At 43.1% G+C, this 22,159-nt stretch overlaps 1 protein-coding gene across 1 annotated transcript; it reads left to right on the forward strand.

Moving 5' to 3' along the window:
- Positions 1-7,750: 7,750 nt before the first annotated feature.
- Positions 7,751-8,596, forward strand: LOC139205841 (transmembrane protein 74). The gene has a single exon (XM_070836172.1). It carries the CDS (start codon positions 7,751-7,753, stop codon positions 8,594-8,596), a length of 846 nt encoding a protein of 281 aa, XP_070692273.1.
- The last annotated feature ends 13,563 nt before the right edge of the window (positions 8,597-22,159 follow it).

The following is a 22,159-nucleotide window of genomic DNA, read 5'->3' on the forward strand; positions in this document are numbered from 1 at the left end:
CTAAACTTCTTATTGAGTCCTACAGGCACACTGTAGCTCTATTACAGGACTATTACTGTGATGGAAAGAGATCCAGATGTCATAAAGATGGACAAGGTGACTTTATTTATCACTCTTTTGTGCAATATTGTGGTGATGTATCATTTCATGTCGTGGCTCCAAAACAGCATGACCTGGAACTATGGTGGGAAACATGACAGCAACCTATTCACACTGCTTCTGCTTGACTTTTTCTGCCCTCTGGATCTGATATTCAGTACCATATTAGAATTTGATACTATTTAAATTGGCTGACTGGCATTTGAACCATGAGTTTAATGTACCAGGGAAATTGGGTGTCTCTACCTGCCTTGTTGCCTCATTGTTTCTCTCGGCCTCTTTCTCTTCCTGTTGTCTGCCTTCGATCTGATGACTTCTCACGCCTCATTTACAAGGGATAGAAATGAAGGCCCACACTGTTCAGTTAGATTACAGTATCGCTATGTAGAAGCAGAGAGGGTCCGTTCTCAGGAGTCATCACAACACCCATGGGTGGCATCGCAGCAATTCTCCTCCTTAGGCGTAAACACCTGTAACATTAGATAGAGGGACTGAAGGAGACATGTGCGTCTGATGGAGCTACTTTTCAGTGGGAGAGAAAGCCCTCTGCTGTCCACACTCATCTCCGTCTGCCTGATATCCACTGTGAAACGACAAACTGAGACGTACATGCTCATGATTTAACCGCTTGTGATTAGCATCCACCCCCACCCTCTGGTGTTTTAGGTCCTGTTGCCAAAAAGATAAACAAACTGGCTGAGGTTTCAGGCAGTCGCTCAACACCCGTCCAGATTAGTGTGATTGTTATTCCCGGGGAAGCAGCATGGGCTCAAGTGAAAAAGGGGAAGGCACTGGATGAAAATTACTCAGATGTCAGCATAGTAGGCAATGCAGCTGCTTATATTACTGTCTATATAACCTTCCCAGGAGGATGGTTTAGCAATGAGAGCTCAACAGTCTGCAGCTCAGTCTTTAGGCTACTTTTTGAGCTGCGGACATATTATTTACAGTCTATGTGGATAAAAAAAAGTGCGATTACTTGACTAAAAGCAGTGTTTTTTTGTTTTTTTTTTAATCATCTTGAATCTTGTAATCTTCAGCAGGTTCATTCTCTGCGGTTATCTCCACCATCCCACCAAAGATTTTATGTCAGCGTACACATAACATACTATGTGGTATTAATTCATTGTCACCTCTGTATTGATCCCCTCTGTGTCTATTACGCCACCAGAGGAGGGCTAAATGAAGTGTTCGGTTCAAGCGGGACACCGTGACAGATCATCACTCCTCACAGCCAGGGGGGGGGTCAAGAGGTAAAATCTCAAAAATTCACAGGTGAGCAAGACATTTTCTAATTAGCATCCACCAGAGATGTCTGAAACACCAGGCTTGTCTAGTCTAGTCAAATGAATATTGATTGTATCGCTGTCAGTGGTTATGCTTGTCATACTTAATTACTGATGCAATAATATTTAATGGAGTCAAAGAAATTGCATGTGTTTGAACAGGTTTGGCGTCCAAATCTATGAAGCCAGTACACTGAATGCTGGGTTCATTTGTATGTACTTTATGATCACAATTCATGATGATTTATGATCATTACAGTGATCTATAGACTGATAAACAACCTAATCTCATTAAATTGTTTCCAGCCCACTGAATTGAAAACTTTACTGCCGTTAGCATCAGTGCCAGTGGTGGAAGAAGTATTCAGATCTTGAAGCGGCTGTAACTTCTATTCTTATTCTAATAATATATCAAATGACAGTGTGAAAGCGGCCGTTCATAGTGATGAGAAGAGAATTATCACCTGTATCTGAAGCTCCCCTCAGTTTTGTAAAGATTTACACCAGGTGTCAGCTCATTATTTAGTCGTACATTCACCAACTTCTCGCTCTCACTGTTCTCATAGCACCATTTTGCCACAGCAGGCAGCTGTTTTCGCTGATAAACCTCTAAAACCCCTACCTGCTCTGCACCAAACAGCAGACAGACAAAAGTAGCAAGTAGCAGGTGAACATAGCAGAGCATTTAGCAGCTAAGGAACCGGATATTTCCCTCAGGAGTTGGTGAAGACTAAAAGCATAGTTTAAAACGAGGGTATATTGGGCCTACATTCCCCAGGTGACACGACTCCAAAAGAGGTGATAACAACACAGTAAATACAGTAAATAAGCAACTAAAAGGTGATGATAAGTCAATGTTGTGCTCACAACCTGTTTCTGTTGTCAGATTACTTAACTGATGTGTACTTTAATCTATAATAAGGCATCATAATTTATAAACTGAGTGAATCCACAGAGCTAGAGCTGTCAATTAAATGTGGAATAAAAGAATAAATTAGCATATAATGGATTTACCTCAGAATTGTTCTCAGCGCACAACTTGAGTAAATGGTACTTCACTTACTTACTATAATCACTGATGATAGTGTGATTTTCTCCGCTGCTACTGATTCTGATGGCGCTCCTACATCACTGATGGATGGGTCTTCACTGCCACCTCCTGGTCAAACACTGCTACCCTCACAAAAAAGCTGGAAAGGGGAGGTTACTGTAGATATTTGGACCATAAATGGCTCATTTCAAAAAGTCTACTCCATAAGACTGTGTCTACATTTTGAATACCTAAAAGTCTGAGCACTAACGGCTACTGAAGTAGCTCCCACATAGCTTTGCCAAAAATAAATACAGGCCACACGCCAAACAAATGCTTTCGCACGAACAAAGTACGTTGGATTCAAAACCAAAGGTGCTGTTGAACTCTTTCGCTCCAGGTTTGTGGGGAAGGGTTCTCCTTCCTTTGGCTCCAAATTCATGAAATGCATTGCTTCAGACTTTCTCCTGGGCTGATATTTCACCTCCAGGGATTTCCTTCTTTAGCAGAACAATCGTTGGAGGACATGTTACAAACAATGATGGAGAGCCAGACATCTGAAGCTGTAAAGGGCATACTGCCTGTTTATTCCTTACCGGATAAAATGAAGAAATGTTATGTCTGAATATCTTAACACTGAGCACATTCACAAATTCTCAACAGTGACGTCTCTGTTAATATAATGCATTATTCATCTGCTGCAGCTTTTAAGAGAGAGGTCCTTTTGTTCCTAATTGAAAATTCAAGGAAAACATCCCAACAGAAATCCAGAAGCAAAATTGTACCAATAGCAGCAGTGCCAGCAGACTACTCAGTGTTTGGCTCACTATATTCACTAAATATAAATAACGTCTTTGGCCTGAACTCAAGAGTTTCTAATTTACCTAATGAATTAAACTCATCCCATCTTGTCTAAAACGTTTGCCTTGTCCATACTAAGCAGCAGCTCTGACTTTGCTCACCATTCGGCGCGCTCAAGGATACCAAAACTAAACTAAACTTGACTGTGCATTAGTCAAAGCAAATGGGATCCAGCGGCTGAAACAAAATGTTAGTTGTGTTTTAATTAGGGCGTCGTTATAACTGTGTCCATCAGAAAAGCTGCGAGAGATAATCAGTGCTCCAGATGGAGACGGAGAGGCAGAAGACAGGACAGACAATTATCATCAAGAGCTATTGAGAGCATTATAATGCGAAAGCAGCTGTGGTGTGAGGGGATAACATCACATTAATTATGATAAAGAGACGATAAAGAGAAGAAGAGTAGATGAAATGGTTGGAATTAATTATCCAAGTAGACTTGCTTAATCACCAAAAGACTTTTTTTTTTCCTTTTTGAGGAGTCTTATCTTTGCACCAGACATAAATCTCTGCCTACACACACACACACACACACACAAGGCGCTAGGAGAGCCATTATTATCCCTCCTTCCATTATCCCAAAGTGTCCATGCTGAGGCCAGCCACATCACTTCAATTAGGAAAGTCACTGTAAATTAACGTGCAGGTCCAAGGGGCATGTGCTAAATATTTCATGAGTGTCTGTGACCACACACACACACACACACACACACACACACACACACACACACACACACACACACACACACACACACACACACACACACACACACACACACACACACACACACACACACACACACACACACACACACACACACACACACACACACACAGAGAACCTTTTCCTTGATTCCCCTGTCACCCTGCTGTCTGCTGCATGTACTCACCTCTCTGGAAGGCTTTTTAAGAGCTACTGCAGGGTTTGCGTGCCAGACTTACCAAAGAAACCCAGGGGACTGTGTATACCTGCTTATTAATAATCCACAGCACCCTGCTGTTGTGGCCCACTACCCTGTCAGAGACCTCGGGGCATACTGTACAACATGCTCATCTTTTTTGATTCAGTACTAGAGCTCCTAAATTAACCATGAAAACTGCAAAGATTCAGTTTTGGACTGGGTTGCAAAGTTTTGTTTAAACCAGTAGTGTTGCACCATTAAAAAAAAAAAGTCTAGTCTGTAAATCGGTTTCCAGAAAACATGTGCAGCCTTCCACCAATCAGAATCAATCAGCTAAGAGTTAACAGGAAGTTAATGTGGCATCACAAGCTGTTAGCATAACTGCATAATAATAAGCGTTGTAATATTAAACTTATCAATTAATTCTTTTGTCATTACTTTCATATGCACACATGCAGATATACTTGTTAGTCGTTTTGTAAATTTCATGTTATTTCATTTAAAACCTTCTCAGTTATTGAATAGCATTTTGATCAAGTATCAGGTCAGACATGCAGACCACATTTCAGATTTACCCTTCAATCTAAACGAGTCGTGCAAGCCAAAGAGTTTTGTCACCTGCTTCAGGTATGGGGCAGTTTTTAGATTTCAAGTTTTAGAGTTGGTCAGGAGGAGGTTTAAAATCCTGTTCATAACATAACATAACACCATACCCATTACATCCATCCATTGTCTATACCACTTATCCTTCAGGGTCACGGGGGGGCTGGAGCCAACCCCAGCTGACATTGGGCGAGAGGCGCGGTTCACCATTACACTATTACACATGGGTTTAATTAAAGTTGATATATCGGAGCTTTAAAAAAAACAGTTAAAACCTTGTGTTGCTCCGACTCGGAGTGGTTTATGCATTCACGTTGAACATTCATGTTCATACAGTTCTCGTCGTTCACATTTACCTGTTTTGCTGCACACTCTGCTACTTGGGGACACTGAACAGCTCCAGCTGCTCCAGGAGCTGCTGGAGGTGAAGTGAACTCAGTCACTCCCTCCTTCATTAAATCACTTTGTAATTCACACCCCCACATATACACTTTTGTTCTCCTTCCTCCTGCTGTATCCCCCCCACACCCCCACTCTCCATTACCCTCAGATATCTGCTACTGGCTTAAGAAAAAGCAGCGCTACATCTATGTTCCATAATCTTTATGCTGTGTGTGGGTTCATGCCTGTGGCAGGAGACACACTACGAGGATTTATAGCGTTAAGAAGCACCGGCTCCCCAGCCACCCCCTCCTCTTCCAAGCCTGGTGTCCTTGCCAGAAGGAAAAGTGGTGCACCGTTGCAGACAGATAGCATCTGATAGTTGGCTGTTGTTACCCCTCAGATGAGCACACAGTCAGATTTCAGGTCCCACTCTCCATCTCTCTGCATGAGACTGACTAAAGTTGACTACAATCTGACCAAACACACCAAAAAGCTTTATGATCCTCCCTCTGCAAACTCATTTCTGGAACAAAAATGGTGGAGTTAATCTTCGTCTGTTTCCGTCTCCCTCTCTCCCTTTCTCCCTCCCTCGCTCTCCCTCTCGCTTTACTCATCTGTTAAATGGAGTCTTGTTGGGAAATGAGCCAAAGCCATTCACCCAGCCACTAGGACTCCAGGAAAAGTGGCGACTATATTTATAGCTGCCGCCTATGAATATTCAGTTTAAAGGATTAACCACTAAAATCATTGAAGGTGGCCTGTGCTGCACATCTAGTTTACAAAATGTCACCTTCCTAGAAAACTTGCTGAGTTAGTTGTTTTTTTTTTAAATCATATATCTTCAAAGATGCTGCCAAAAACGTGGACCCTGAAGATTTTGCATAAATGAGAAGAACCTCCCAAAGATTCACATGAGGTCACAGATGAGATGACCTATTAGATCTCTAGATTAAACATGGATTAGGATGGCTTTGACATAGTCACCAGTAATCTTCAGAGAGAGAGCACTGGAGAACAGATGGCACACGATACAGGCAGCTTAACAATGTTGTTTGCATGGCCCTGCTGGATAGATATGATGAGGGCATTAACTGACAACATACAATACAGATTATTGCATGCATGTCTGATCTTAAACTGCGTGGCTGTACAAACATTGTCATGCAATAAGTCTTCTTTATTTGCTCTGACATCATCAAAATAGTAACTGCAACTTGAAGTTTTAATATAGATATTAAATTCATTGTGGTTAACTGTGAATTATGAGTATTTATGTCTGCTGGCATCAGTTTTATATTCCCGTAGGATTCATTTAGAATTTCAAATGTCTGTGTGGTATTCAGTGTTGACACTTTATGGCACTTAGGATCCTGTAAATTATCATGTTTTATGTTCTTTAATAATTCCTCTCTAGTAATTATATCTTTTATGGCCTACTAACCTGTTCTTAGCCTCCACAGGAGCTTCAGAGTTGTACACTGGCATTTCTGTGGCATCAGATTTTTCTACAATGCTCTCTGCAGGGACAGCGTTGTCAGTAAAATATGATCTTCAGATCCCAGGGTTGGTCAGAGCCATTCAAATCCTCCTCCCGTCTGTGTGTTGACTGACTGGCAGTGATCTCAATCGGCTCACAGATAGCGGCGCTCCTTTCAGCGCCACAGCGCGGGCAGCTGAGGCTCTGAGTGTGGGAGGGACTAACGGAGAGCTCCCCTCAGTGCAGCCTGCCGCCACAGCGTCGAGCAGGGAGAGAATTTATTCAAAGCATATTCACTGATAAGGGTTTTTTTTTTTTTTTTTTTGTTATCTCCGTATCCCCTTTATGTGCCCTCGTCCGCTGTAGTGTCTATGAAGAAGAGAGGGGATGCTGAAGTAGCGCGGTGAGTGTATTTCGTTTTATCTGTGCAGTCAGAGGAGGTTTTTGGTAGGGATTAGGAAAAAAAAAAAAAACATAAAACCGGCTTGTGCATGACTGGTCCACCCTTATGCAGAGCAGCATCTCATCTTCTGCTGAATTCAAAGAAAGTGTGCAGTATTCACGTACGATATAAAGATCGGATGCATTTTGCAATTTAAAAAGATAGATGTAGTGAAACCATTTGATGAGGATTTTCTCGGAAGTAGAACTGTGGTTATGTTTATTGTATGCACGTTTTAGTTTTTCTCATGTGTCTATTCTATAGGCTGTGTACATTTTAAAACAGAAATAGAGTGCAGCTTAACCTCGGCTTATACGTGCATCGTTTTCCTAATTGGATACAGAGGCATTTGGATAATCACAGCCACTATAAGCGCCTTTCAAATGGATCCACAGAATTTTCTTAAACGATCCAATTAACTTTAAGTGGTGTCGATTTCATTTTAGACCAACTATAGAGGTATGGGCATTTTGGCGAACCATTCCAAATTACGCACAAGGTTTTGCGCCTTGTGGTCACTAAGTTTCACGCTTTACAAGGGGGGCAACCTAATTATGATGCATCATTTAACTTAGAGATGGTGTGTGTCTTCCGATCAGGGATGCTGTGGAGTGAAAACATCGTGGGAGGAAGGCTCAGAGTGAACCAGCGGGTGGCGAAACACGAATGGCTTCCCAAGAGCTGCTTCCCGCAGATGAAGGAGGCAAACAGCCCGAACATCCCGATGTCCTTGACCGGGTTTCCAGCGCGCTGCATATCCGCAAGTCGGGCGGATCAACAGGAGGCGCGCTCCCGGGGGAGGGCTGCTGTAACCCGGCCCGCAGCTGCCATGACCGGTGTCATTCAGCACCAAGGACGGCGCCGCGCAAGGGAGGCTCGGAGGTTAAACTCTGTCACCTAGGCGAGGAGAAAGTCCGGGTGTGTTGCGACGAGGAATTAGAGACATCGTTCACCTACATTGATGAGAATGTTAACCTGCGGCTGGCCAGCCCGGACACGAGTTGTAAAAGTACTCACAGACCCGTGCGCAACGGGGAACCTTGCTCCGAGACTTTACCGGAGTTTTCCTTCATGTCCGAGGATGATCTCTCCTTCGAGGAGGGCTCCGGGACTTCCATAGACTACGGGTTTATTAGTGCAGTCACGTTCTTGGTGACCGGGATCTCCTTGGTGATCATCTCCTACGCCGTGCCTCGGGATGTGGTGGTGGACCGTGACAGCGTGTCGGCGAGGGAGATGGAGAGGCTGGAGATGGAGAGCGCACGAATAGGTGCCCACCTGGATCGGTGCGTCATAGCGGGACTGTGCTTGCTCACGCTGGGCGGCGTGGTGCTCTCCACGCTGCTGATGATCTCCATGTGGAAAGGAGAGATGTACAGGAGGAAGGTCATCGCTTATTCTCAGCGTTCAGCCAAACAGTATGGCTCTATCAGCCTTAAAACTAGATCCAGTCCGAGTCACTCCTCTGCACACTTGTCCCTGGAGGAGGAAATAGAAGAAACTTTGACTTAAAATGCTGCTCTGCATATAAACTTTTCGTGTGTAACTGAGGAATTAATGCCATCCACGCACATTCTCTAACATACTGCAGCCTACGACTGCAGTCATATACTCAAAATGTAGATTTGAAACATTTTTGTCTTTTAATTTAGAAATAGATCAAATGCTGTACTACATATCCACATGGCAAACCGAAAGCAAAGAAAAGCACTCAAAATGCAAAATGAGCAAAACATTATGTGGTATTATATTGCTCCCAAGTGTGTTAAAATGGCAACAAACCATAAAAAAAGTGACTGGCGAGAATGTTAAGAGCTTTGTGTCACAAACACTGGATCACATTTTTGTACCCAGGATGCAATCTCTGAAAGCTTCCATTTATTATTAAAGCTATTCATATTTAATGTGAATGTTTGCAACAGCCAAACTGTGCACAGACACATTCCAGGAAGTAAGGGAAGTGTGTCCCCAGGGCAGGAGAGTGGGAGTAAGGAGGGATGTAACGCTGTCCCTGTCCGCTGTGAGAGAATAAGCTCAGTGGTCCACATGGTAATATCCAGTGACAGGCCTCTCTGGTGCAGTGCTGAGGTAAGCCAGTAAGCCCGGCCTCGTGCATCTGAGCCAAAGCTCCATGTCGGTTTGATTGTAGTGAACAATTTGACTGCAGTCGACAGCGCTGACACTGTACACCTTCCTCTGCTCTCGCATGATCCTCCCTGCTCCTCCTCTCCTCCTTCTCCCCTCACTTTCTCTCTGCCGCAGGAGACTCTCTTTTCACCTGCAGTTATTCAGTGCTCTCCTCAACGCTGTAAATTCAGACTGTAAGTGTGTGTGGAAAGGGTCTCGGACAACCACAGCCAAGTGCCTGTGACATTTCAAGGTTGATGAGCCTTTCCTTACCTGCCTCCTTTCATTTGCTTTTTTGGACTTAAGAACACCTAATCACACATGAAAGAGTTGCCCTACTTCCAAAACCTTAAGCCTTCGCTACTTCAAAGAGCTAATTACATTTCCAAAGTGAGGCATCATTCTTTTTAAAAGGTTATATTTGATGTTATCATGGTGATTGGCTGACTGAAATATTGCTGGTGACACAAAAAGCTTAAGAAAAGAGGTTTATCATGTGCAGGCTTGCTAAAAATGTTAATGCCCTGGTGTCCAGGTAAGTCAGAGACCAACTTCCTCTTCATGGTTGTGGGAGATTTTAGTTTTTGCCTCAGCTAAGTCAGAGTGAAAGCAAATATCTCTTACTCGGTGGTGATATTTAATGCTGTCTGAAGGGGCCCGCAGAGAAGAATAAAAAATGCCACACCACTGTTTTGAAAAGAAAAGTCATTTTTCATGTAGACTATCCTGTAAGACTCATTAATCTTGCACGAACCACTAGAATTCACTCATATTTGCATATATTCATACACACAGCCAACGCTTCGTTCTGCAAGGCATGTGTGAATGATCCTTATGTAGTGTCACCGTTACCTTGGTTTCTTGCCCTTTCATTTTCTGCGCTGTGTGATTCTATTTCAAGGCTTACATTCAAAACGACATGAGTCAGTCTCTATTAATGAGATGCGTAGGCTGATTACTCTGTTGTAAACAGCCCAAGGCCACACTGATGCTGTGTTTTCATTCACTTGCGTTGCTTCAACGTATACTGTTATAGCAAACACATCGAAGTGCACAGACAGATGAATCCGTGTGCTTCAAGTGAAAAGAATGCATCGCTGGAGTCTAATGAGGTAGTCAGCCAGCGTTATCACACAGAAATTATTTGTTGCAGCGATGGCCCAATACTAGTTTAGCTTTTCACTTTCTGTGTCTGTGACCACAGAGCTGACAAGTGTGCGTGTGCATCCCTTATTCCCGGATTCTTCCTGAAAGGGCAATAAAATGCCAAATGAAGAGATTTCCAGGAAAGGTAATAAAAATTAATGATCCATATGAGGCAATGTTGTCCTGCTCTCTTCACAGAAGCTGTAAATCCGCAACCAGTGTTACAGATGCTAAAGTGATATTTCATTTAGCAAGCTTTCCTGGTGCTGTTGGCTGGGGAAACAAGGTGCCTCATTTCTTGCCGTTTCCTCTCTCTCTCACCAATATTTTCACATAAATCAAACTTGGTTCGACTCATAAAAGGGCAGCCAACAACAATACCACTAATGCCAAAAATTATGTAATTTTAATTAATGCGATGTTCAGTAATACAATGGCTGCATTACACATGCACTTAAACATGCAGTACATCAGTGCTTGCCTTTCAGGGTCAGGCCCAAATACAGAGGAGGCATCATCTGTGAGAATGACACTCTTGTAACACACAGAGGAACATAAATGCCCGAGGGAAGCCATCAACATTGTAGACTTCAAACAGACTCATCTGCAGCATGTAATGCACTACACTGTAGGTTCTCAGACGTATACTATTGCTTTCGCTCTCTTTCCTTTTCCTTCTTTATCCCCTCCTCTTCTTTCTGTCCTCCTCCATGGTTGGCACCGTGCCTCTCAACCAACACCAGGCTTCCCCTCATACAGCCAACTAAACGTGTTTGGGGGATTTAATCAGGGATTTGCTTGAAGCGACAGCATTTTACACGCCAAGCTCAAGTGTATTTCCAGAGGTTTCATGCATAAGCTCTTTATCCTTGAGCAGTGCACAGCTAAATCACCCTTATTGATATTTGGTTGGCTCCTCCGTAAGTCGATCCCTTCAGGTAAGGCCCAGGAGCAGCTGAGCTGCTGCCATCAGCTAATTTCCTAAAGGTGTTATTACACTCCTCCATCTTGTCAATGTTAATACTATGTGCGGGAGTGTGTGCGTGTGCCTGCATGCAAGTATGTGTGTATTTATATACCTTTGCACAGGTGCTATGTGTCACCTTACATTAAAGAGCTGCTGACCATAAAATTTCATTTCAAACAGTCTATGTTGAGACATTTAGTGTCCAAAGATGGTCTAAGTAGGCTTTGCCTCCCTGGGAGGAATAAAGGTCTCTAGAGAATGCAGACAGGCAGAGCAAAAGATAGCTTCATAACAGTGAAACACTATACATGGAGCAAGAGTAAGAACAGTAGTTTGACATCTTGGGAAAAATGCGTATTAATCTTCTTACTGCAAGTCATCCACATTAGTTTCATGTCTGTCTGTTCAATATGAAGCTACAGGCAACAATTAGCTTAGCTGAAATTAACGAGTGGAAACCGCTGAAAACATCTGGCCTGGCTTTGTTCAAAAGTAACAAAAGCACCTGAAAAGCTCACTAAAAGAGCTGCGAATTAGGAGGAGCTCTTTTGGAAAGCCCTGGTTCCAAATGTAAAATCCCCATAGACAATGTTACATAACTCATAATTTGAGCACTAATGTGCTATGGCTTGGATTGCCATTATCTACAAATCCCAAGGTTAAATTTTGGCAAGAAACATCCATTCACTGAACCCAGAATTCTGCAAACAGTTCTGTAGTTTCTGCTTGGTGCCGGGAAACCTGACAGCGACAACAAGACTGAGCGCAACAAAGAAATACTTCCATACATTACACCTCATAAAACCACAACTGGTCAAAATAGAACATGTTCCCCCTATTTCAGCCTTTATGCAATGCTAAGCTCAGCAGCTGCTGGCTGTAGCTTCATATTTAAACATACAAACATGAGCGTGGCATCAATTTTCTCATTTAACTCTTGTCAGAGTGAATACGACCACCTCCCAAAACGTAGATGTATTCCTTTATGTGTGCAGTGTACATAAGACTATGTGATATGTGCAAAAAAGTAGAAAGAACTGCCTCTATTTTGTCATACATATTAGATTTAATTATATCTGTGGTGAGCTTGCCCTCCATCTATCAGTGGATAGTGTGGCCAAAAAAACATATTTCCACTTCGATTGATTCCTTTGGAGGGAAAGACTAAAGCCAAACTCCTCAGGGATATGACTTCATTCTTGGTTGCTCCCTCCACTGCTTTACTCAGACAGGATATTTTTAGTCAATGTGCATATTGGATTTTTGGAAAGCTCATTGTATTGTAAATGTAGTCGACAAAGCTCATTGCTAAGGATGCACTTAGCGGGGCTGTTTTACATTTAGCCTGCAAGTAACATCCTTGTTCAGCTCCATCCAAGCCCTTTCCCAGTTCCATTTTTACATGACATTAAAGCTCATGAAAACCAAGTTTATTTTGCCTCTCTGTGTTTTGTTCTACTCAGTTTATTATAAGATGCCCCCTCCTCCATTAGTGCCGTCTTGTTCTTTCATTTCTCTTGTGCCGTACTATTTTGAGATCCTCAACAGTTCAGCAGTTTTCCTTCTGCATAAAAGGACTGAACAAAACCCTATTTTTAAAAGAAAGGACCACAACTACGACTCCGCGTCAAATCGATTTACGTCTCTGGTCAGCCGGGCTCTGCATGGCTGACACTGAAACAGTCCTCAGAATCGCTTCGTCACTCGCTCACTGGTCAACCTCACTGATGTCAGCAATCAGGCCTGCCATAACCAGACACTGGAACGTCTGCGGAGCCATTTCCTGTGTTGTACTTGGCACCTTAAAATCACTTTCTTAGACGGATAAACTATCTATGCTTTGGCTGCTACGGTAGATGAGAGAGGAAATGAGGTGATCGGTTGGATCAATCTTACAGTAAAACCACTCAACTGCTGCAGGAAGGTAATACGGGTTTACATCCCTTTCTGTCTCTCTCAGCCACTCTGATCATCCACTCCAGTGAATTTTAAAATGGGTTGTTTGACATGGCAGAGGCCGTGCCCCTGCCAGTGATGTGGTTACACAGTGGCTGCTTTAACAACAGCATTACTGTCATATTTTAAGTGAGGTAACTGCCTCCTCAGCTTAGCAGAGTCATATAATGTAGACGTATTGCACAAACAAATCACAAGCATGGTTCACCTCTTGATCACCTCGCTGTTAAGCTCCTTCTGTTGTAAATCACACAGTCTTGCTGGGCTCCATTGATTTAATTTGTATCAAATTGCTAATGCAGTTATTCGTCATCCGTGTCCTCCCGTGTATGCTTGTTTCCCCCATTATGCCTATGCATTTACCTCTAATTATGGTAAATAATGACTGCCTGCTAGTTTGTTGCAGTAAACGCAGTAAGTGGGCTAGAGTGTGGCCCTTAGAAAGACGTGAGTGAGCCAAGAAAACAGCTTGTTTATCTCCTCCTACATCATTTGAACAACAGAACACAAAGGAAAGGCATGCTGAGCAATCTGACACATTCATACCCGAATACAGAGTAAGTTAAGCGTGTCTGACTGTTTTATATTTCAACAGACATTCCTTCAAAGACAACCGCCTGGATGGTCGATTTAAACCTCAATGGAGCCGAACAGTAAACTAAGATTCAACTGCCACACTAACGGCTTTGGGAAGCTACACTAAGGCTCAACAATAAAGACCTTTTCCTTTAAAAAAAAAAACTGTTAGGAAAGCCTGGAACCCCTGGTGATTAAATACTCTTGATCAGATTAGACTATTAGTTTTCACCATGGTACTCGTCACACCACCCAGCTGTGCAGCTTTGGTACTTTCTGAAGTATATAGCCTCTCCTGCAGACTCTTAGTGCTGCCGTCATGTCTGGTGCTTGTGGCTTTTTGTAGAAAGAGCGCACAATTTACACATAGTCATAGTGACACCTAGCATTGAAAAAAAGGAACTGTATTTTAATAACCAATGGGACAAAAATGAGCCATCCCACCAGCACGGCTACACAAGCTGACCTTCTAAATTCAAATTAGCCATATTGGTCTACCTGTTACTGACCTTTACAAAATCATAAATGCCAGTCATAAGGCAAAAAGTTACACTACCATTGCAATTTAATTTTTTGACCAGAGTTCTTTGCCTCGAAAGTTTGCCATTTATTCAGCTTCTACTCAGACAACAACTGTGGCTTGTCCACCTACTGGGGTTTAACTAAAGCACTGAGATTATTTCTGCCTCAGAAAATGCATTTTGAACTGCGAGTCCAATCTGCTCGTGTGCATGCTGGCATGCGTCTATTTGCGGTTTCCAGCTTGAAGAAAAGAAATCAGCTCTAGACAATGAACTCCGTTTCGACTGAGAGCCAGGCGGCAGATGGAGGATAGGCTCCGGACGCAGGCAGTGTCAGTGTTCGATGCGAGGCCGAGACCAAAGGCAGGCGCTGCAGAGCTGATTGTCTGTGCTGCATTTCATTTGCCTCCAGTGTTGTGTTACCACTGAGCACTGGACTGCTGAGAGATGATACAGGCTGGTGGAAAGACCAGCAGGGTGTGGAGCAGGAGGATGTCGATAGGGTGAACACGCACTGTACATTCTCACACATGCACATAATGCATGTTTGTATGCATTTGAAACATTTACATTGCTTGCAGCAGACATCAGTGGGACTCTTTGCTCAAGATACGATGAGATTCCGTTTATTGATCGCTGTGGTGAAGCTGACTTATGGTAAAGCAATAGGGTCCAGGAAAGGAAACAAACCTACATTAGACAAAAAAGAAAATCAGTGGACGAGAGCTTCACTTAATTAAAGTAGGAATGCCATAATGTAAACACATACCATTAAGTCCATTAAGTAAAAGTCCTGCATTCTAAACTTTACTTACAGCAGAGGTGTCCAAACTGTCTTCACTGAGGGCCACATACAGTAAAACATACAAAGGGCTGGGCCTCTCACTAGAAGTGAGCTATATTGCTAACTTTAATCCACTAGAGGTGATGTATATCGCCTCACCTCTAGTGGATTAAAGTTGGCAAAATCAATCAAATGTAGGTAAATTCTGCTTGATAACTGAATATGATTCAAGAAAAAAAACAGCCTTTCCATTAGTGAGCTTTCATTTATTCTTTGCCTTGTAGGCTCTTGTTCAGGTGATCAGGTGATCAGTGAGATCCACTAAAAATGCCAACCAGAGAGGGTCACTGAGCTCATGAAGAGGTCCGTCTGTCTTCAAAACTGGTCCATTTCTGATCTCAGGGAATAAAACCGCTGCAGCACAGAGCCACGACTTAGCCAGCACATATAAGAATGGTAGAGCAGCCTTACCTCCAGTTTCTTGCCCCTCGGCGGACACCGTAGATTCCACATCCATAGCACCTCCACACAGCTCGTCCATGCCAACTGCATCTGGCACAGCTTCAAAAACATCCTCACCCGTCGTGGTGCTCTTTAGCCTGCTAACATCAAGCAGCTCCTCCGTAATGCAAAAGTGATCTTCATTAGTTATCAGCTGTGCTCTCATCGCACACCGCGTCTGAAACTTTCTACACTAACTTGCCCTCTTACGTTTCCTTAATTCCGCCATTTTGGGTCACCTGTAGCACATTTCTTCTTCTATTACTCATTTTCTAGAGAAGCTGCCTCGTTCAAGTCAGTTACTCCACCTAGCGGTGAGACTAAGAAGTACAACACAGTCCAGCACAGGTTCCATGTGTGTGGGCCGTGTTACTATACATTTTTACAATTTCCTGTGGGCCAATGAAAATTGGACCACGGGCCGCAGTTGGCCCGCGGGCCGTAGTTTGGACACCCCCTCTTTTTAATGATGTACTTGATGTGCTAACAGCATATTTGCAAAATGACATGTTTCATAATTACTATATTACTGGAAAAGTACTTAAGGTATTTCTCCTTCCTCAAGCAAGGAGGCAGAAATACCTCCAAATATCGCTCAGTACTTGACTATACAAATATTTACTACTCTCAACATCACGTTAAATATATTGTGATACTAATCACAATACAATGTATATACATACAATCAGCCATGTAGAGTGGTTTTGCTTTCATCTGCACTATTTTGAGTCATTTTAATAGCCAAAGACAACCTGAAGATGGCAGCATTAGACCTCCAGAACTCTGCAGTCTGAACCCAAAGCATTGCACTTATTGCCCTGTCAGCATCCAGAGTCTGGTGCTCTGGGAATAGGCGGTGTGAAATCCCTATATTACAGTGCTCAGTTCTGTAAATCACTGTGGTTCTGTACAAATGTACATGGTTTAAACAAATGATGAGAAAAGTTTCAAGCCAGCCACTCTTCCCTCTCTTGTGAATGTTTTCACTCCCCTGCAATCTGCTGGCATGCCCATGAGTACATTTATAAATGCAGGCACACAACTTCCTCTCGAGGTTTCCTCTTAGAGACCTTCCTTCCCCAGTGTGGTATTGTGCAACATCTGGCTCTGACTGTGTATTGATCTTGGTAAGGACCGATGGGCGAGTGGGGGGTTGTAGTGTGAGTTAAGTGCACAGGTCTTTTTTAAGGACCTCTTGTTTGTCCCAGTGAGCATTTACCGTCAAGTGGTGCTCTAACGTTCGAGGAGAGTGAGCATCTGTCCCGGAGGAGATCAACCAGCCAGAAACTGAATAATTCATCTGGGCCTGGGCCTCGTCAAAGCACCAGGAGTCTGGGATGATGGGAGGGTATAAAACACTCCACTACCTCCAAAGATCTACTTTCTCCTTGACTTTCTCTTCTTCTAACCTCTGTATTCTTTCATCACTTTCCAATCACTCTAACCCTTTTTCCTCATGCGCTTCCCCAGTCGTATTCCTTCTTCTACCATCCTTGTCTCTCATTTTTCAATTTCACAGTTTTTTCTACCTTTCTGTCTTGGCACCAAAAGTGTTATGCAACTGATATACAGATGATGATGCCCCGGATCTGATGTCTTAACGCAATAATACCTCCACCCAGCTAACCTCCCTCCCCTCCTCCCTCGATGCTCTGCCGTGAAGGGGGCTCTTTGCGGGAAACTCTAGCATACAATCGTATTTGCTCACATCTCAAATTTCCCAGTGGCACAGCGCACAGATGCAAGGCGATGCATTCTCATCATCTGAACCTTCAAATTTGCTTTTCTGCTCCTCTTCCTCCACCACCGCCACCAGCGCCACCTCTTCCTCCCCCTCTTTCTGGAACTCTTCCCTCCTCTGTCCTCTTCTCATGTTTCCCTCTCCTATATTCACCCGACTCATGCTCCACCTTGTAATGATGCAGAAAAAGATCAGGTGGGAAAAGTGAATTGAAATCATACATGCTTGCATTACCTAAAATACATAGATTTAGCCAATGAGCCTGTCAGACAGGGACGTATTCATTGGGATGTCTCCCTACGGGTATAACTTTGCTTTAATAAAGCTTTCCTCCTCTGCTAATTGATACTGTGTCTCCTCCCTCATCTTGACAATGCAAAACATGTATGTATGTGATTTTGCTGATAGCATAATAATTTAATTCACTTTGGAGGACATCAACAGTTGTGAAAGGGTTACTTGAACTCAAATATCCATTATTTATTTACAAAAAGTAATTACTTTACATTACTAATTGCTCAACATTAGGAGCAATTAGTTACCTTAGATTCTGTTACTCCCGGCCACCTTCAAAGGCAGGACCGAAAGCTTGTTGTCATACAAAGGAGCAAGACTTGCAAACCCCACATTCTCCCACACATTAGTACATTATCACTGAATTTGCTCAATTTGATTCAACATGAACTTCAGCCTTAAACTAGAGAATAAAATTTCTAAAGAAACTGCAGAGTGAATGTTGAAAGGCTGACCTGGATTGCTGGCTTGAATTTGAGTTAGAAAAGAGGGAAATGAGTGGTTTTAATTACTATAAATAAATATATTAAACATGGAACATTTAAAAGTTTGGATGGAGTATGGGTCAGTGGAATAGTTGAAAAATGAATGTCAAACGTGAGCAAAGTTGTGTATTTTGAATAGTTTAAACATGATTCAAAAGATGAGTGATACCAAGAATGCATGTAAGAAATAGTTGGAAAGGTGGGAAAGGGATGAATGATGCAAAATATAATGTAATGTGGTAAGTAAACCGCTTTGGCTGCACTGTAACTGCATTGCTGGCTTAAGTTTGTTTGAAGAAGTGTCTGAAGGACTATTACAACTTGGAAACAGTTAGAATAGGACATTTCTATCTGAATGACTTGCTTGAAAAAGTGCGAGTCCTCTATGTGTGTGTGTGTGTGTGTGTGTGTGTGTGTCAGACTGCACTAATTAGCTCATCTCAATCAGTTGTGTGTCCTCAGCTGGAGTCAAGGTTGCCATGCTGATAGAAACTGCTACGTGTACTCCTGGCTCAGAGAGTGAGAATAATGCAGAGTCTAATCTCTCATACTGCTGCTTAAAGCTAAATGACTGCAACTTCTATTGTGAGTGAGAGTGACAAAAGAAAAAAAAGTCTGCTGAAAATGTTGACGTAGATTTTCTGTCTGTGGCGTCAAAAATGTGAGAGCTGGAGCAGGTTTGAGTTTGTAGCCGAAAGTATGAATACGTTTGAAAAAGCGTGAAAAGTAGAATTTTCTTTCGATTCGATTGGCTGGTACAAAACTGACAGAAAACATTGGAAATTTCAAAAAGTATGAAAGGTATGAATGAAAAAAGTAATAGCAATGATGTCCTAATTGAGATGAATGTTTTGATGTTTGCATGAAGTTTCTATGTTGAATAATGTGGTAGGAGTCATGTGCCAAAAAGGTTATCGGAGTAATAATACATCTTTAGAATGCGTTCAGCATTCACACCAATTCAGCACAGTGAGCCTGCTGTCATTCGGTCTGCAGACAAAAAGTTTCTTTCTTTTATCACTGCACTCTGAAAGACAAGCTGTAGATGATGTTATGAAGTCTTTGGAGTCAACAGTGCACCGAGGCCAATATAGATTAAAAGTCTAAATTCAGTGGCTGAACATAGTGCCGATACATTACGTCACCCCTTGTGTGCTGTTATTCATTTCTTGCAGCGTAATTGAAGCAGCCACAGATGATGTCATCTAAACACAGGACTTCCATTCAGAAGTTGTTTTGTTGCTCCCGAACACGACCAGGCAGACCGGCCTCATCACCATAACTCTAATAAATGGACTGGATATGGCGAGCTGAGAGCGTACTTGGCCTCTGCTGAGGAGATTGGCAGGTGTTTGATATTCACTGAAGACTACCCAACCCCACCCCACCCCACCCCCATCTCTGTCCCTCAGTCCCCCAAAAAGCAGTCTAAATTATAGACTAAGAGACTTGGAACCCGTTCGGAACAATGAGTCATCTTGGACAGACAGAGGTGACTACCTCTAACCCATCCGCTCATGAGATTAATGACCTATCAGCTTGTTTATTGACACAAATAAAATGACTCCTCTTTACTTATGCTAAGGGTCTCTCTCTCTCTCTTTGCGTCCCTATGTAGTGTCTCTCGCTCTGTCACTCTGTCCCCCTCTCACTCTGTTTGGTAGCCAAGGTTAGAGAGGCGCAATGAGAAAGGGCGGGGAGTCGGAAAAGAGAGGGAGAGGGGGGTCTAAACAAATCTCTGTCCTGCCAGGACGTCCTCCTGCCAAGGTTTGTCTAGGGCTAGAAGGGATGAAGGAAGGCGGGGCCACCGGCTGGGGGGGTGTAGGGGGTGGGAGTCGATGGGGAATGACGTGATCCCCTTTATCCGGGCCAATAAAACAGAGTGGCCGGTGAGATCCGGATCCGTACGTGCCGTCAAATTCAATAAGGTTGTGCTTTAATGTTTTCTTTTAATCAACCAAATTGCATTACACACTGCCTCCTCCGCGAGGCTCCACAACGAAGAGGAAAGGGGGGACAGGAGAGTTGGAGCTTGGAGGATGGGGACGGTTGGTGTGGGGGGATGCTGGAAGCACCAAGGGGGGCATTCCTGATATCAAGAAGAATTTTGGAAAGTACCTAATGTCACATGTTTGTTGTAGAATTTCTACCGTACAGGCCTCCTCAAAATTGCTCCTCCTCTCACTGCTCTTCAATGAGAGGAAGCGAAGCAAAGGGCCGGTGCGAATTCAGGGTCAGACTGGGGACAGACAAGGTGTACAGACAGACTACGTCATTCTCATAATGAATGCCAGCTCAACTTTTAGAGCATCGGCCGCTTTAAAGGCAGAGCACTCTCCCTCCTGGATGATGGTGTCTCTTATCACGAGCAATGCCCTCAGCAGCGCCTTCCTCACCCCCTCCTCTTCCTCCTTTCCTTCCTCCAGCAACTTCCTCCTTATCATTCTCTCCTCTTCAACCTCACTGACCTCACCACCGCCCCCCACCACCTCCAACATGACTCACCCTTTAGTGAAGGTACATCAGGAATGCTCTTCCAAACACTTCATCATCAAAACCCCTTTTTCTCCTCCAAGGCTGGAGGGAAGAACAGCAACCAGCCGGACAGAGAGGGATTGTATATCTGCGTCATGTACCGTTGTAATCACCAGTCGCCGGATCAGCTTGCTGCCCCAGTCCACTAGAGTTACTGGGATTTTAATTCTGATTGGGGTTTTACAGTTGGATGTTTCATTCCACCTTGGATCAGGCACTGCTGTTGTGGCCCGAAGGATTACAGCCTGCTGCCGCTGTCGGCCGTTCATCCGTGGATAGATGAAACTTCACAGAGAGCAGTAATCCACCGAAGAAGGGTGGCTTTGCTGCTCAGCTGCCTCAGCCACAACTTTAAAGCCAGCTGACATTTAACATAATGATCAGTCAGAGTGGCCGAGCGTTTACACACGGGAAAGGTTTCCCGGACACAATTAGACCACAGTCCTCGCATGGGCTAAAAATGAATCACAATACACAATACCATATTGTAGTCCCTCTATCCATCTAATGGTAAACTGTGAGTGGAGTGACTGGAAGAAAAGCCTCAGTCTCAGCTGTGATATTACGGTGGTTTATCCACAAAGCTTAAAAAGATGACCACAGTTACAATCTACTGCTCAGTGTATAGTCTAGGATACAGGCTGCATTTTGGTTTTAGCAATCCATCCTGGTATGAGTCATTTACGGTATGCTATTAGACAGAGAGGTTACCCAAGTTTTCCAGTTCTAGAACAACACAGTGATAGCAAGGATGTAATTAATGTGTCCATCTTATCAAAATTTAGATAAAAAATAAAGATACTTTTTTTAATTTCTTTTCAACTTCTGTCATTCAAGCTACAATACATGTATCCATGCTCAATATGCCCCAAGCACGGCGTTCTGACAATTCTGTCGTGGTTTTCTCCGGTTTATTCATTACCCAGGATGCCTGCTCAGTGCACGGGTAACCAATGGGTGAACTCAGATCAAGCAGGACTTTTGGTCATTAAATGAGCAGGAATGAGAGGAATTTTCACTAAGCAGTTCACATGTAACAAAATGTATCTGATGCACTGAGAGCTTAGCCGCACTCGTGTCATATGGGATGGATTGTTAAAACAGGAGAAATTCCCATGAACTTTCAGACATCTCAAGATTGCAGAACTGATTGTGTTAGAGATAAAAATACAGTGCAAATATATGTTAGCTGTATAGCCAATAAATTTGTAAATTGTAGGTAAAAATGTAGGACGGACTTTGGCTGAAGTATCCATGTTTCTTTGGTTTACAATAAAACTTGAATGTTGACATGAGCACTATTTACAAAATGCAAGCAGGTGTGTCAGGTGTGTGTGGTCAGTGTATTTCTGACACTTGGACTTTTTTAACAAGTTCTTCATCAGTTTTATTGACATCATGATTCTGTGAAACTTGAAAATGTAGTTTTAGAAATAGACTTC

This window comes from Pempheris klunzingeri, chromosome 8, assembly GCF_042242105.1.
Source record: "Pempheris klunzingeri isolate RE-2024b chromosome 8, fPemKlu1.hap1, whole genome shotgun sequence".
In the NCBI taxonomy this organism is placed as follows: Eukaryota; Metazoa; Chordata; class Actinopteri; order Acropomatiformes; family Pempheridae; genus Pempheris; species Pempheris klunzingeri.

Coding starts and splice junctions, on each gene's coding strand:
- LOC139205841 (XM_070836172.1), top strand. CDS start 7,751: ATGGCTTCCCAAGAGCTGCTTCCCGCAGATGAAGGAGGCAAACAGCCC.